This window comes from Podarcis bocagei, assembly GCF_964188305.1.
Source record: "Podarcis bocagei genome assembly, chromosome: 2".
Classification (NCBI taxonomy): Eukaryota; Metazoa; Chordata; class Lepidosauria; order Squamata; family Lacertidae; genus Podarcis; species Podarcis bocagei.
The window spans coordinates 17,020,265-17,033,673 of NC_138126.1; the positions used below are offsets into that span (position 1 = coordinate 17,020,265).

Here is a 13,409-nt window from a genome sequence, read left to right on the forward strand (position 1 = left end):
AGTTGGCGGGGCGCAGGTTCCATCCTAAGCCTCTGCAGGGATCACTCTTCTCCCGCGGAAGCTTGGGAGGCAAGCTTCGCACCCGCCAGCCATATGGTTGGCGAGGCGCAGCTGGCAGGCATGCAGGGAAAGGGGAGGTCACCAGCAAAGCCGCGCAGCTCCCCCACTCGCTGGGGCGCCCCTGAGAAGCCAGCGCCCTGGCACAGCGCACCACTAAGCCCTATGGGAAAGACGGCTCTGATGTGACTAGTGCCTAAATTTTGGGATTTCCCCCCCCCCTCTCACCTTGCTGCTGTTTCAGCTCCTTTGATTTGCTCTTGCTGTTTCAACATCTTACATTTATTTTACGTTTCAATGCGCTGCCCGCCCTTTCAGCTTTGTAAGCACCCCGAGCTTTGAAAGAGATGTAGAACAAATAAAAAACCAATGCCAATGCCATCCTCTTGCAGACCACGGCAACGCAACAGGAACCAACATTCAAGATGCCCTCGACTCCGTGTACCAGATGATGATTAATGAGAAGGAGTTTACCAAAGTGCCGTGGGACAAAATCCGTCACGCCATCATCCTGTTCACAGACGGTGAGGCGAAATGGGGAGACTCCCCCTCCCTCCCTCCCCATAATAGGAGGAAGGTTGCACAGAAGCTGGACTACAACTCCCATCATCCCTAGCTAGCAAGGCCAGAGCTCAGGGATGATGGGAGTTGTAGTCCAACAACATCTGGGGACCCACAGGTTGAGAACCACTGCATCTAACCCCTACACCCTGCTGGCTTTCTTTCTGCATTTATTTAGAATGTACAGCTTCAGCCAGTGCATACTGGAGCCTTTTAATGATTTCTCATTGCGACACCCCAGTGTGCTCCAGCATGTAATGTGGGAATCGCTGCCTGATTTTGTTTGTATGGTTTTGTTTGTCCTCTTAGGGAAGTCCAATATGGGAGGTTCCCCCACAAAGGCCGTGCGCAGCATAGAAGACTTTTTGAACGTGAGAGCAAACAGGAAAGACTACCTGGGTAAGTCACATAAACTTACTTTACTTGAGTGCTGGTTAAAAGGAGGGTGCTGCGAAAGGCTGGGCTGGATGAATCCCAAGGTGGAATTAAGATCGCCGGAAGAAATATCAACAACCTCCAATATGCAGATGACACAACCTTGATGGCAGAAAGTGAGGAGGAATTAAAGAACCTTTTAATGAGGGTGAAAGAGGAGAGCGCAAAATATGGTCTGAAGCTCAACATCAAAAAAACGAAGATCATGGCCACTGGGCCCATCACCTCCTGGCAAATAGAAGGGGAAGAAATGGAGGCAGTGAGAGATTTTACTTTCTTAGGCTCCATGATCACTGCAGATGGTGACAGCAGTCACGAAATTAAAAGACGCCTGCTTCTTGGGAGAAAAGCAATGACAAACCTAGACAGCATCTTAAAAAGCAGAGACATCACCTTGCCGACAAAGGTCCATAAAGTTAAAGCTATGGTTTTCCCAGTAGTGATGTATGGAAGTGAGAGCTGGACCATAAAGAAGGCTGATCGCCGAAGAATTGATGCTTTTGAATTATGGTGCTGGAGGGGACTCTTGAGAGTCCCGTGGACTGCAAGAAGATCAAACCTCTCCATTCTTAAGGAAATCAGCCCTGAGTGCTCACTGGAAGGACAGATTGTGAAGCTGAGGCTCTAATACTTTGGCCACCTCATGAGAAGAGTAGACTCCCTGGAAAAGCCCCTGATGTTGGGAAAGATGGAGGGCACAAGGAGAAGGGGACGACAGAGGACGAAATGGTTGGACAGTGTTCTCGAAGCTACCAGCATGAGTTTGACCAAGCTGCGGGAGGCAGTGGAAGACAGGAGTGCCTGGTGTGCTCAGGTCCATGGGGTCACGAAGAGTCGGACACAACTAAACAACTAAACAACAACAACTAAAAGGAGGGTGCCCGGTCCACCTGAGGAGATATGACCTCGGCAGGCTGAAGTTCTTTTCCAGATCCCAAATGTCACGATGACAACGATGCTCCCTTTCCAATCAGTGCCTATCCTGTAACTGCCTGCGCAAATTCCAAAACCTTTTATTCCGCAAGCGTTCTGGTTTAAGTTGCCTGCACACCATCCATTTAAAGCACGTTTCACCCCACACTAGAACACTGGGAACTTAACTTACTCCACACAAATGCTTTGAGACAGTAAGAGCTTTTCGGCAGTGGAACAGTGAGAGGTTGTGGACTCTCCTTCCTTGGAGGTTTCTAAGCAGAGGTTGGAGGCCCATCTATCATGGATGTTTTAGCTGAGATTCCGGCATTGCAGGGGGTTGGACTAGATGACCCTTGGGGTCCCTTCCAGCACTATGATTCTATGATTCCAATGCAGAGCTATAGTTTCCAGCACCCGTAACAAACTGCAGTTCCCAGCCTTTTTTGTGGTGTGTGTAGAAATGTGCTTTAAATGTATGCTGTGTATGCAACCTCATTTTTGTCCTGATTTTATTGCACTCTAGCCCCTGCAGATATGCACTGGAGAAGCAACACAGAACTAATCATAAAGCAGAATAAATTCGCCACCAATACACTATTAATAATAATAATAATAAATTCTATTTATACCCCGCCCTCCCCAGCCAGAGCCGGGCTCAGGGCAGCTAACACCAGTAAAATTACAGTAAAAACATAATAGGGGGGGAAACCCCAATTTAAAATACAGGTTAAAATGCAATTTAAAATGCAGCCTCATTTTAAAAGTAGCCCATAGATCAAAACCATAAGGGGAGGGAAACATAAGGGTCAGACTGAGTCCAAACCGAAGGCCAGGCGGAACAGCTCTGTCTTGCAGGCCCTGTGGAAAGATGTCAAGTCCCGCAGGGCCCTGGTCTCTTGTGACAGAACGTTCCACCAGGTCGGGGCCAGTATTGAAAAGGCCCTGGCCCTAGTTGGGACCAATCTAACCACCTTGCGACTTGGGACCTCCAAAGTGTTGTTCTTTGTGGACCTTAAGGTCCTCCGTGGGGCATACCAGGAGAGGCGGTCCCGTAGGTACAAGGGTCCTAGGCCGCATAGGGCTTTAAAGGTTAAAACCCGCCCCTTAAACCTGACCCTGTACTCCACTGGGAGCCAGTGCAGGATATTGTGTCAAGATACACCCACAGGAAAACACCCATCGTGCTATGCAGTGGTTGACAAACTTTCTACAGGCAACTCCCTGTTTGCACGGGACTTGTGTTAGGGTCATTGCATGAGTCATTCCGCAATATGGTTTCCTAATACTTATGATGTCCAAGCTGTGAACCTTGGTGCTTATGCAGCTAAAAAGAAGAAGAAGAAGTCACTATGACGACTCTCATTTTAAATACAGTGGTACCTCAGGTTACATACGCTTCAGGTTATAGACTCCGCTAACCCAGAAAAAGTGCTTCAGGTTAAGAACTTTACCTCAGGATGAGAACAGAAATCACGCGGCAGCAGCAGGAGGCCCCATTAGCTAAAGTGGTGCTTCAGGTTAAGAACAGTTTCAGGTTAAGAACAGACCTCCGGAACGAATTAAGTACTTAACCTGAGGTACCACTGTACCCCTCCTATATGTAGGCTATAGAAGCTGTGATATATTGCTGAGGCGGGCAGGAGAAGAGAAGACGAAAGCAAGTCTTCAACCACCTTTCTGGAGGAGTCTATGTCTCCTCCAGAAAGTATAGTCAGAGATATTTTGGCAAATTTAAAAAAATCTACCCGGGCAGAAATTCTAACCTCTCAAAAAGAGGACATGTCCCAGAAAAAAAGAGGACACATGGCCACCCTCGTAACAGGGGTCATGGGGAGGGAGTCCCGGCCTAGAACGTGCTCAGTGGCCCCAGAATGCTGACTTGCTGGGGGTTGGGGTTGGGCGTATGTGATGAATGGAAGTGGCTTGAATCCTGCACTGCAGTACTTCACACTTGCACCATTTTGTAATAAGTCCGGCTTGTAAATGCTAATGTCAGAAGCGATGAATGAACCTGAAATTAAAAAAAATACGGTCTTATATATATAGTGGTACCTCGAGTTACACACGCTTCAGGTTACATACGCTTCAGGTTACAGACTCCGCTAACCCAGAAATAGTGCCTCAGGTTAAGAACTTTGCTTCAGGATAAGAATAGAAATCGTGTTCCGGCACGTCAGCAGCGGAAGGCCCCATTAGCTAAAGTGGTGCTTCAGGTTAAGAACAGTTTCAGGTTAAGAACGGACCTCCGGAACGAATTAAGTACCTAACCCGAGGTACCACTGTATAATAAATGTTCATAAAATGTACCAACCAAGCACGCACATAGATATGTGGACCACATGTCTGGAGCAGCACAGGAAGACGCCCTGAAACCATTTTGACTCCCAGACTGACCAAATGTTTTCCCTGCAAGGAGGGAGGGGGTGAGGGAACCTTCCCATTGTCTCAGGAATTGGGTAATCACCATCTCAAAGGAATGGGCAGACTACCAGGAAAAGCAATCAGATAAGGCACTATCAGATAACCTGGCAAACAGGAAAAACAACAACATTAAAATTTCTGTTGTAGACCACCTTTTCTGTGGTGTAAGTATGATGTTTGTGGGCGGTGATCTTGGGCTACACCCCTTCTGTGATATATGTATCATGTATGGAGGGGTGCTCTTGAGCTCCAGGGCAGGGAATTTAAAATGTCTATATAAGAGCAGGCACACCTTTGTTCTGGGTCCTCCTCCGTCCTCCTGCGTGTGAGGGGAGCACCCTGTTGCAACAGTTCAATAAAGATCAGGCTTACTAGCTGCTTTGCTTCTCAATATTCTCTGGTTGGCCTCTGTTCTTTTCTCCGACCGATGGAGAACCTACAAAGGACTCTATAAGGGCTCTTGTGTCCCCCATAAGGGAATAAGGGCAGATTTTTGTTTATTACAAACGAAAAACAATGGTGCCCCAATTCCTTACGAATACACATTCTCCTCGTATCGGAAAAGAATGTGCTTGGCTGGGGGAGCTTCCGGTGTACTCTGCATCTCCCACGGAATCCTTACATATTTTTCAGGAGAAGTCGGGCTGCCAACTTGTGAAGGCCAAGCCCTTTTGGCCCCCCCAATATTTTGGATAGAGGACCGGGCCCCCATATTGTCCCCAAAAATCAGGGGGTGGAGGAGGCTGAGTGCAGAGACAAGTGCAGTGTGGCTGCAGTGACCAGCTCCTTTTCTTCCTCCTGCCACTGAGGGGAAGGAAGGTCAAAACCAGGGGAGGGGTTGGCAAACTAAGGCCCGGGGGCCGGATATGGCCCAATCGCCTTCTCAATCTGGCCCGCGGACAGTCCAGGAATCAGTGTGTTTATACATGAGTAGAATGTGTCCTTTAACCGTGGTACCTCGGGCTAAGTACTTAATTTGTTCCAGAGGTCCGTTCTTAACCTGAAACCATTCTTAACCTGAAGCACCACTTTAGCTAATGGGGCCTTCCGCTGCTGCTGCGCCACCACTGCATGTGGTGTTCTCATCCTGAAGCAAAGTGCTTAACCCAAGGTGCTATTTCTGGGTTAGCAGAGTCTGTAACCCGAAGTGTTTGTAACCTGAGGTGTTTGTAACCCGAGGTACCACTGTATTTAAAATGCATCTCTGTGTTATTTGTGGGGCCTGCCTGGTGTTTTTACATGAGTAGAATGTGTGCTTTTATTTAAAATGCATCTCTGTGTTATTTGTGAGCCCTGTCTGGTGTTTTTACATGAGTAGAATGTGTGCTTTTATTTAAAAAGCATCTCTGGGTTATTTGTGGGGCATAGGAATTTGTTCATTTCCCCCCAAAAAAAATTTAGTCCGGCCCACCACATGGTCTGAGGGAAGGTGGACCGGCCCACGGCTGAAAAAGGTTTCTGACCCCTGGTCAAAACAGCCCCCCACCAATGGTGGCAGCAGAAGGAGCCACTGGCCATTGAAAGAGCGCTGCTGCTGCGTTTGGCTCCAGCCCAGCTCCTCCCGACATCACACAAGTGATGTCACATGCACTGCACCACACGCAACATTGCCCCCCTTCCACAATCACCCTCGCAAGCCGACGCTCCTGGGATAAGTTGTTGAGCAGGGAGGAATGTGACATGCGGTTTGGTTGGCATGCTTTCAGGAAAGCTTATCTGCCTGAGTCCTGATTAGATTCTGAGGAAACCCAGCTGTGTTTCCTGAGAACACAGTTTAGAAAGAACCGCTAGAAGGTTCCTGGTCCTCTGGAATTCCCCTCAACAAGGAAGTTTGAGGTGGCGCCGTGAGGGAAGGGAAATTAGGGCCGATGTCCAAGGGGCTTCACTCAGCAGAATGAGCTCAAGTATGTTGCACATGAAGCCTTAATGATACACATTATCATAAAGGCAGCAGAGAGCAGAAGACAGTCTAAAACGGCCTAACTGCACCACAGCTTGATGCCCAGGTTTAACAATACTTGGAAGGCCAGTTGGCACATTATACGTAGTTACAATTAACTTACAAGGACAAGGATCTAGCGATCACGCAAAGGGTGGCCAAATTCTGTGCGACTGCCATAAAACTTAGGGAACAAGCTGTACTACCAAAATGATTTAGGTTTTAAATGACAATTTTAGGTTATATTTCAGTGATCAAGATTTAATATGTATTTTTAATTGCTGCTATATCTGAATTGTCTCTGTTATACCCAATTGCAATTCAATGTATTCCTGTTGTGTTTTATGATTTTCCTGATATTGTAAGTGAGCCGGAACTGGTCTGTGACCGTAATAATAAAATTCAATTCGATACTTATGAATCGCCTTCTGAATCACCATCTCAAGGCGTATTACAAATAAAATCATAGATTTGTAGAGTTGGAAGGGACCCTGAGGATAATTTAGTCCAGACCCCTGCAATGCAGGATTATGCAGCTGCCCCAGCTGGGGATCGAACCTGCAACCTTGGCATTATCAGCACCACGCACTAACCAACTGAGCCAACATCTGCGCTAATTAAAAACAGTTTAAAACACAAAAACAACTCGTGGCTGGTGGCATGAATTTTTGAGAGTTAAGCTCCACCGGTGATGGGATTTTGGACTTTGCTTCCGGGATGTTCAGCAATGCTTTCTGTCTCTTTTCCCTCTTTCATTCAGATATCTATGCATTTGGAGTTGGAACGGTTGACGTAGATTGGAGCGCCATGAATGAGATAGCATCCAAAAAACCGGGCGAGAGGCACGCCTTCAAGTTGAATGACCTTAAGGAACTGAAGGCAGCCTTTGAAGATGTCCTGGGTGTGTATGTTCTCTGGCACTCAACAAAGACGGGGTCAAACCTTGGAAGTGAAACAGGGTCAGGCCTGGTTAATACTTAGGTGGGAGACTGTCTGGGGATGCCGGGTCTGCAGGCTTTAAACACTAAACAAAAGTACGGTCAGCGCAAGAGGAAGGGCAGAGTGAGGAAGCATGCTGAGTTCGATGAGCATGCCCAATGGTCAAACTTGTTTCCAAAGGGAACTGCGGGTCCCCATCTAAAGAACCCGTTCTCCTCCTGGTATAAAACAATGGGACATCACCCATTGTAATCCAAAAGTAGCCAGCTTCTGTATTCCTGGATTGCCACTTCCAGTCAGGCCCAGTGTCAGCATGTGACATCCTTGAGCAACCAATGAACAGGGGTTAAATCCTGCTCAGTTTGGCTGGATTCCATTCACACCCCTTCCTGGTGGAAGGACTTTACCTGGAATTGCCTGCTAAAATGGAGGAGGTGGGGGGGGGACATTTGTTTTAGCAGCACCTTGCCAGGTGCTTTGAAGTCCCAACTATGGGATTTCAAAGCTTCTTCACCTGACTGACATCAGGTGACTGACAGTTGAGCTGCCCCATCCACCTGCCCAATTTAATCCAGAAAGGTTCAACCAACCCTAGTGTAGACATTACTGAACTAGATGGAACCCGGTGCTTTTGCTTGGTTTAAGTAGTTTCTGTGGGAATGTTGTAGGTAGCAGGAGAGGATATATTGATTAAATATTATGTTTCCTAACTCACGTTAGTGAGTTTATTCATACAGTAGAGTACATTCCCCTCTGCACAGCAGGAAGCTAGTTGCAGATTCGTTAGAATCTCTTAAGTTCTATTATTCCTGGTAAGACCCTTTTGATTCCCTCCTAAAAGAATAAAGACACAACAGTCTTCTTTTAAAAGTAATAAGATGTTTACTCACATTCAGTTCACAGTTGGATCCCTGAAGGCAGACTTTAGCTTATAGTTACAGAGACAGTGTGGCTCACGTCCTCGTAAGGATGGGACCATGTGCTGCTGACCGAGAGGCAGCAGTGCAGTCCATGAGGAGAAAAGGCATCAAAAGAGGAAGGTGGCTGCATGACTGGAACTTTTGTGGGGTCTGGAAGGGCCACGCCCACCTACCTGGTCACACGCAAAGGAAGGATGCTCCAGACCAGGTGTAACAGAAAGTTCAACTGGCTGGACCAACATTCCCCTGTGTGTCCACTCTAGGCAAACAGGAAATGTTGTATTTGACTGCTAATGTTACACCCCACAGTTTCCTATGCTATTATGAGAAAGTCTGAAAAAGCAGAGTAAGAAAATGAGGTGAGCATGTTGAAAATGACTGGGTTTTCTTTCTCCTTTCCTTTCCAATGCTCTCAGATCCCAGAGATCTTCATGATATATGTGGCTTGGCGAACAACTCTGACAGCGCTAGCTGGGAGCAGAAGAACCCATGGCACGTGCTCCTCCAATACAACGTGAGTAGAGGCTGCTCTCTGTCCACACACGCACCCCTTTATGATATTGTTAATCCCTAACGCTGGGAGTGTCTGACCTGGATGAAACCAACCTTATCCACTCTTCATTGTAGACACTGACAGAACCTTCTTGTCGGGGCGCCCTGATTTCAAAGACATGGGTCTTAACGTCCGCTCACTGCTTCAGCAAATTCAACAACACAGCAGGATGGACCGTCATTCTGGAAAAAGGTGCAAAAGGAAAAGCAGAACGTGTTTTTAACTCTGCATTTCTGCTCTAGGGGAGCCATTGTGGTGTAGTGGTTAAGAGCGGTAGACTCGTAATCTGGTGAACCGGGCTCACATCCCCGCTCCTCCACATGCAGCTGCTGGGTGACCTTGGGCTAGTCCCACTTCTCTGAAGTCTCTCAGCCCCACTCACCTCACAGAGTGTTTGTTGTGGGGGAGGAAGGGAAAGGAGAATGTGAGCCGCTTTGAGACTCCTTCGGGTAGTGATAAAGCGGGATATCAAATCCAAACTCTTCTTCTTCTTCTTCTTCTCTGGAGACAGGGCCATTAAAGGGCAGAGTGAGTGAGCCGTTTGGGGCAGCTGATTTGGGGTGGCGTCAAAGGGCAGCAGTTTGCTAGGTATTTAATTAATTATTGTTGTACTTTTGCTGCCAAGGAGGAGGAGAGGCACTCCTACCTGCCTCGGGTCTCAGTCTCAGGCAGCAAAAATGCAATTGGCTGGCTGTGTAAAGCAAGGAAGACCCCCTTGGCTTGTACAGAAGAAATCAAAACTCAGCCTATGAGAGTATGGTTGTTTTCAGCGTGCAAGGGTAGCAAGCGGGTGCGGCTGCCCCTAATGTATATATATGTGTGTGTGTGTGTGTGTGTGTGTGTAGCTAGATATGTGGTAAGAATTCGATTTTACTTTTATAATTAATTTTACAACATACAAAAATTCAAAAAACTTGAAAAGCGAACAGCTGATCATATATATCTTATTTCGACTCCCTTCCCCCTCTTTCTGCGGTTCCTTGTTCTCATAATATTTTACTGCATTTTCAAATTAAACCAATTTATTATTTATCCCCTATGTTCCATATAGATTTTTTTTAGCCACTAGATGTTTTTATATTAAGCCTGCTAATGTATTAATTTGTTTACAATAATTTTGTACATACTCTATAAATGACTGGAAATATAAATGATTTTAAGAAATCATTCTTTCTTAAAAACTCGATCACTTTGATTTCGTATTCTTCTGGTTAGTTTTGCCGGAATACCCCAAGAATTCAAATGCGACACCACCTTGCCTGTTACCCAGGCGAGAAACCACCTTTTAAATAATCCATGGAACCAAGGAACCTATTTTCAAGTGCAGCATCCGTTTAGGGACCCAATGTTTATTTCTATTGCAAGAAAATAAAGCTCAGCTCGTGTGCCAGTTAAGAAGAGCAAAAGCGTATACAGTGGTACTTCGGGTTACATACACTTCAGGTTACATACGCTTCAGGTTACAGACTCTGCTAACCCAGAAATAGTACCTCAGGTTAAGAACTTTGCTTCAGGATGAGAACAGAAATCGTGCAGCAGCAGCACAGCGACAGCAGGAGGCCCCATTATAGAATCATAGAATCATAGAATCATAGAGTTGGAAGAGACCACAAGGGCCATCGAGTCCAACCCCCTGCCAAGCAGGAAACACCATCAGAGCACTCCTGACATATGGATGTCAAGCCTCTGCTTAAAGACCTCCAAAGTAGGAGACTCCACCACACTCCTTGGCAGCAAATTCCACTGTCGAACAGCTCTTACTGTCAGGAAGTTCTTCCTAATGTTTAGGTGGAATCTTCTTTCTTGTAGTTTGGATCCATTGCTCCGTGTCCGCTTCTCTGGAGCAGCAGAAAACAACCTTTCTCCCTCCTCTATGTGACATCCTTTTATATATTTGAACATGGCTATCATATCACCCCTTAACCTCCTCCTCTCCAGGCTAAACATGCCCAACTCCCTTAGCCGCTCCTCATAAGGCATCATTTTCAGGCCTTTGACCATTTTGGTTGCCCTCCTCTGGACACGTTCCAGTTTGTCAGTGTCCTTCTTGAACTGTGGTGCCCAGAACTGGACACAGTACTCCAGGTGAGGTCTGACCATTAGCTAAAGTGGTGCTTCAGGTTAAGAACAGTTTCAGGTTAAGAACGGACCTCCGGAACGAATTAAGTACTTAACCCGAGGTACCACTGTATAGCACACAAAGTTAGTCATGAAACATTCTTAAACATAAAGCACTCCCTTTTTGTCTGTCAAGAAAGGTCACAGGTCATTAGGTAGAAAACATGTATGGCATCTTCCTGCTGTCAACTCCCCCCCCCCCAATTACCTTGGGATTCCCGCAAGTGCCTAGGTCATTTGACCATCTTTGGTCACGGATGTGACATGTTGCCGTGGTAACCAAGCTTGTGATCAGACCTCGTTTCCATTCTCTCTCTCTCTCACTCCTTCACCTCTTCCATTTGTCCCTGAGCCTACAGCAAGTCTCAAAAAGAGATTGGGCTCACATTCCAATATTAACGAAAACAAGCTTGGAAAAACATTAGCAACGGCTGTTTGTACCACTTTCAAGGTTAGATAGGATTTCTTGTTTATGGCCTAGAGAGCACAGCGGTTGTAAGGTATAGTCACAGAAGAACTAGACATAAAACTACTCAGCGAAGCGTTCTATCGTTCTAACAGGTTAAATGCAATTCATATTTGAAACGTAATCAAATCAAAATCTACACCCTGGGTCTCTGATTCTTACATCAGATAGACGACTGTCCACATTCATGGTTCTTTAGGAATACAAGAGGATAGTCCTCAGCGGACTTTGAATCTAAAACTCAACCGAAGCAAAGGGGAAATAGTAGAGGAGGTAAACGGGGAAAGAATATGTGGTTGTTTCTGTTATGTGTGCTACAGCTGAAAGTCCCATCGATTGCTCTGTTGGCAGCAAAGCGTGGTAACTAGAGGACAACTGATCTGGTCGAAACCTGAACCACTTCAGGAAGATTTGAGACAGATCCAGATTGGATCAAGAAAGCTTGGATTCAGTTCACATCAGGTCAAGAGCGATCTGGGGCTCAAAGCGCTCTCTGAGAAAGACAGGCAGGCAGGCTTGTCTCCAATGTGCGGCGATGATTTATTGCAACGCTCTATAAAGAAAACACGAGGGCAAAGAGAGGGGGTGGGGATGGGAAATGGAGTTCGCTCATATTCAAAATCAAGGCTACGGAATCTCACCCAATACTCTCCAGCCACGGCGTTGGGGAAGAGGGGCGTGCTTTGGTGTGAAGACAGACACTAAAGATGTTTCACTCTTCTCTCCCTAGCTAGAGGAGGGACCAAATTGCGAATAAAGAGGCGGATCGACCACGAATTGTTCAACGTGAAAGCCAAGGTGGCTCAGGGGATCCAGGAATTCTACGACTATGATCTCTCCTTACTCGAACTGGAGAAACCCGTGCAGTTTGGCGGGAGAATCAGGTAATGTGCCGTATCAGGGCAGATCGGGCAGATGAAGGGCTCCGTTACTGATTGGAAACGAAGCAGTGTGACCACCCCAAAACCACTTCAGGCGCAAACAGTATTAAAAGCGTGAATCAGAGTTGTAGGGGACCCCCAAAGGCCACCTGGTCGTACCCTCTGCGGGATGATCAGTACTACAGCATTCCTGCTAGGTGGCCATCCAGCCTCTGCTTAAAAACCTTCACCAAAGGAGGGAATATAGAAGGAAGAGATGCAGTTCTGTTGTCCTCTAAGATCACACCCACACCATAGATGTCAAGCGGTCTTTGTGCAGTTTTAACAGTCATGGAGAATTCTGGGCATTGTAGTTTGTGAAGGGCGCCGGGAATTGTAGCTCTGTGAGCTCGGCACCCTTAAGAAGCTACAGTTCCCAGGATAAAGCATAAGAGTGCTTTAAATGTATGCTGTGGATTGGATGTGACCTAAGCCATGCTTAGGCTCTCAATCTTGTGGGATCACAATTTCCCTGAACCAGTATTGTAGCCTGCATTTAAAAAGCAAGAGTTTACACTGAGTGACTGAGTGATCTCAGAACATAACCAGGATTACATTATTACAAGTTGATGCTCTCCTGGAAGATGATGATGATGATGATGATTTATTTATACCCCACCCATCTGGCTGGGTTTCCCCAGCCACTCAAGAACCCAAGTGTGTGGCCAATTTATGCTAAAGTCTAGCAAGGATCCCATCCTATAAAAAGTGCTGAGCAGTCTGCCAGAAATTGGCCCCTGGGTGCTATTTTTCCTATTTCTGCTTTGGCCAGTCATGGGGGAAGCAGACCAGGAAAGTAGACCAGGAGGACCATGCCATCTCCACCGTTTTGATGTTGTCCTTGCTGGGGGTCCTTCCAGTCCCCCTCTCCCCCTTCCACATCTCTTTTGAGGGTTTAAGCTCCCAAGTCGGTGGCAAATATTTGTCTTCTCTGCAGGCCAATCTGTCTTCCTTGCACGGAAGGTGCCAACAGAGCCCTGAAGATGAAGCCAGGTGCCACATGCAAGGACCACGGTGAGTGCCTCCCCCAACGGCTGCCCATTTGGGGGAAGGGTCAAGGCTCAGAGGTAAGGCTTGCCACTGTGAGAACAGGATACTAGACTAGATGGGCCACTGGCCAGATCTAGCAAGCCGTCTTATCTCCTTACTAGTTGGTCCCTTACCT

General features: G+C 46.8%; 1 protein-coding gene and 1 long non-coding RNA gene across 3 annotated transcripts in view; one reads left to right on the forward strand and one right to left on the reverse strand.

The window, feature by feature from the left end:
* Positions 1 to 13,409, reverse strand: part of LOC308581302 — a 72,626-nt gene that overhangs the window by 39,422 nt on the left and 19,795 nt on the right. The gene's annotated exons all lie outside the window — the stretch shown is intronic.
* The window catches only part of C2 (complement C2), a 40,795-nt gene that overhangs the window by 16,332 nt on the left and 11,054 nt on the right, over positions 1 to 13,409 (forward strand). Inside the window, exons 9-15 of the mRNA XM_081180602.1 lie at positions 450 to 581; positions 928 to 1,017; positions 7,089 to 7,229; positions 8,604 to 8,701; positions 8,815 to 8,932; positions 12,055 to 12,208; positions 13,182 to 13,258. Coding sequence (XP_081036728.1) covers positions 450 to 581; positions 928 to 1,017; positions 7,089 to 7,229; positions 8,604 to 8,701; positions 8,815 to 8,932; positions 12,055 to 12,208; positions 13,182 to 13,258 — 810 coding nt within the window. The remainder of the gene's footprint in view (positions 1 to 449; positions 582 to 927; positions 1,018 to 7,088; positions 7,230 to 8,603; positions 8,702 to 8,814; positions 8,933 to 12,054; positions 12,209 to 13,181; positions 13,259 to 13,409) is intronic.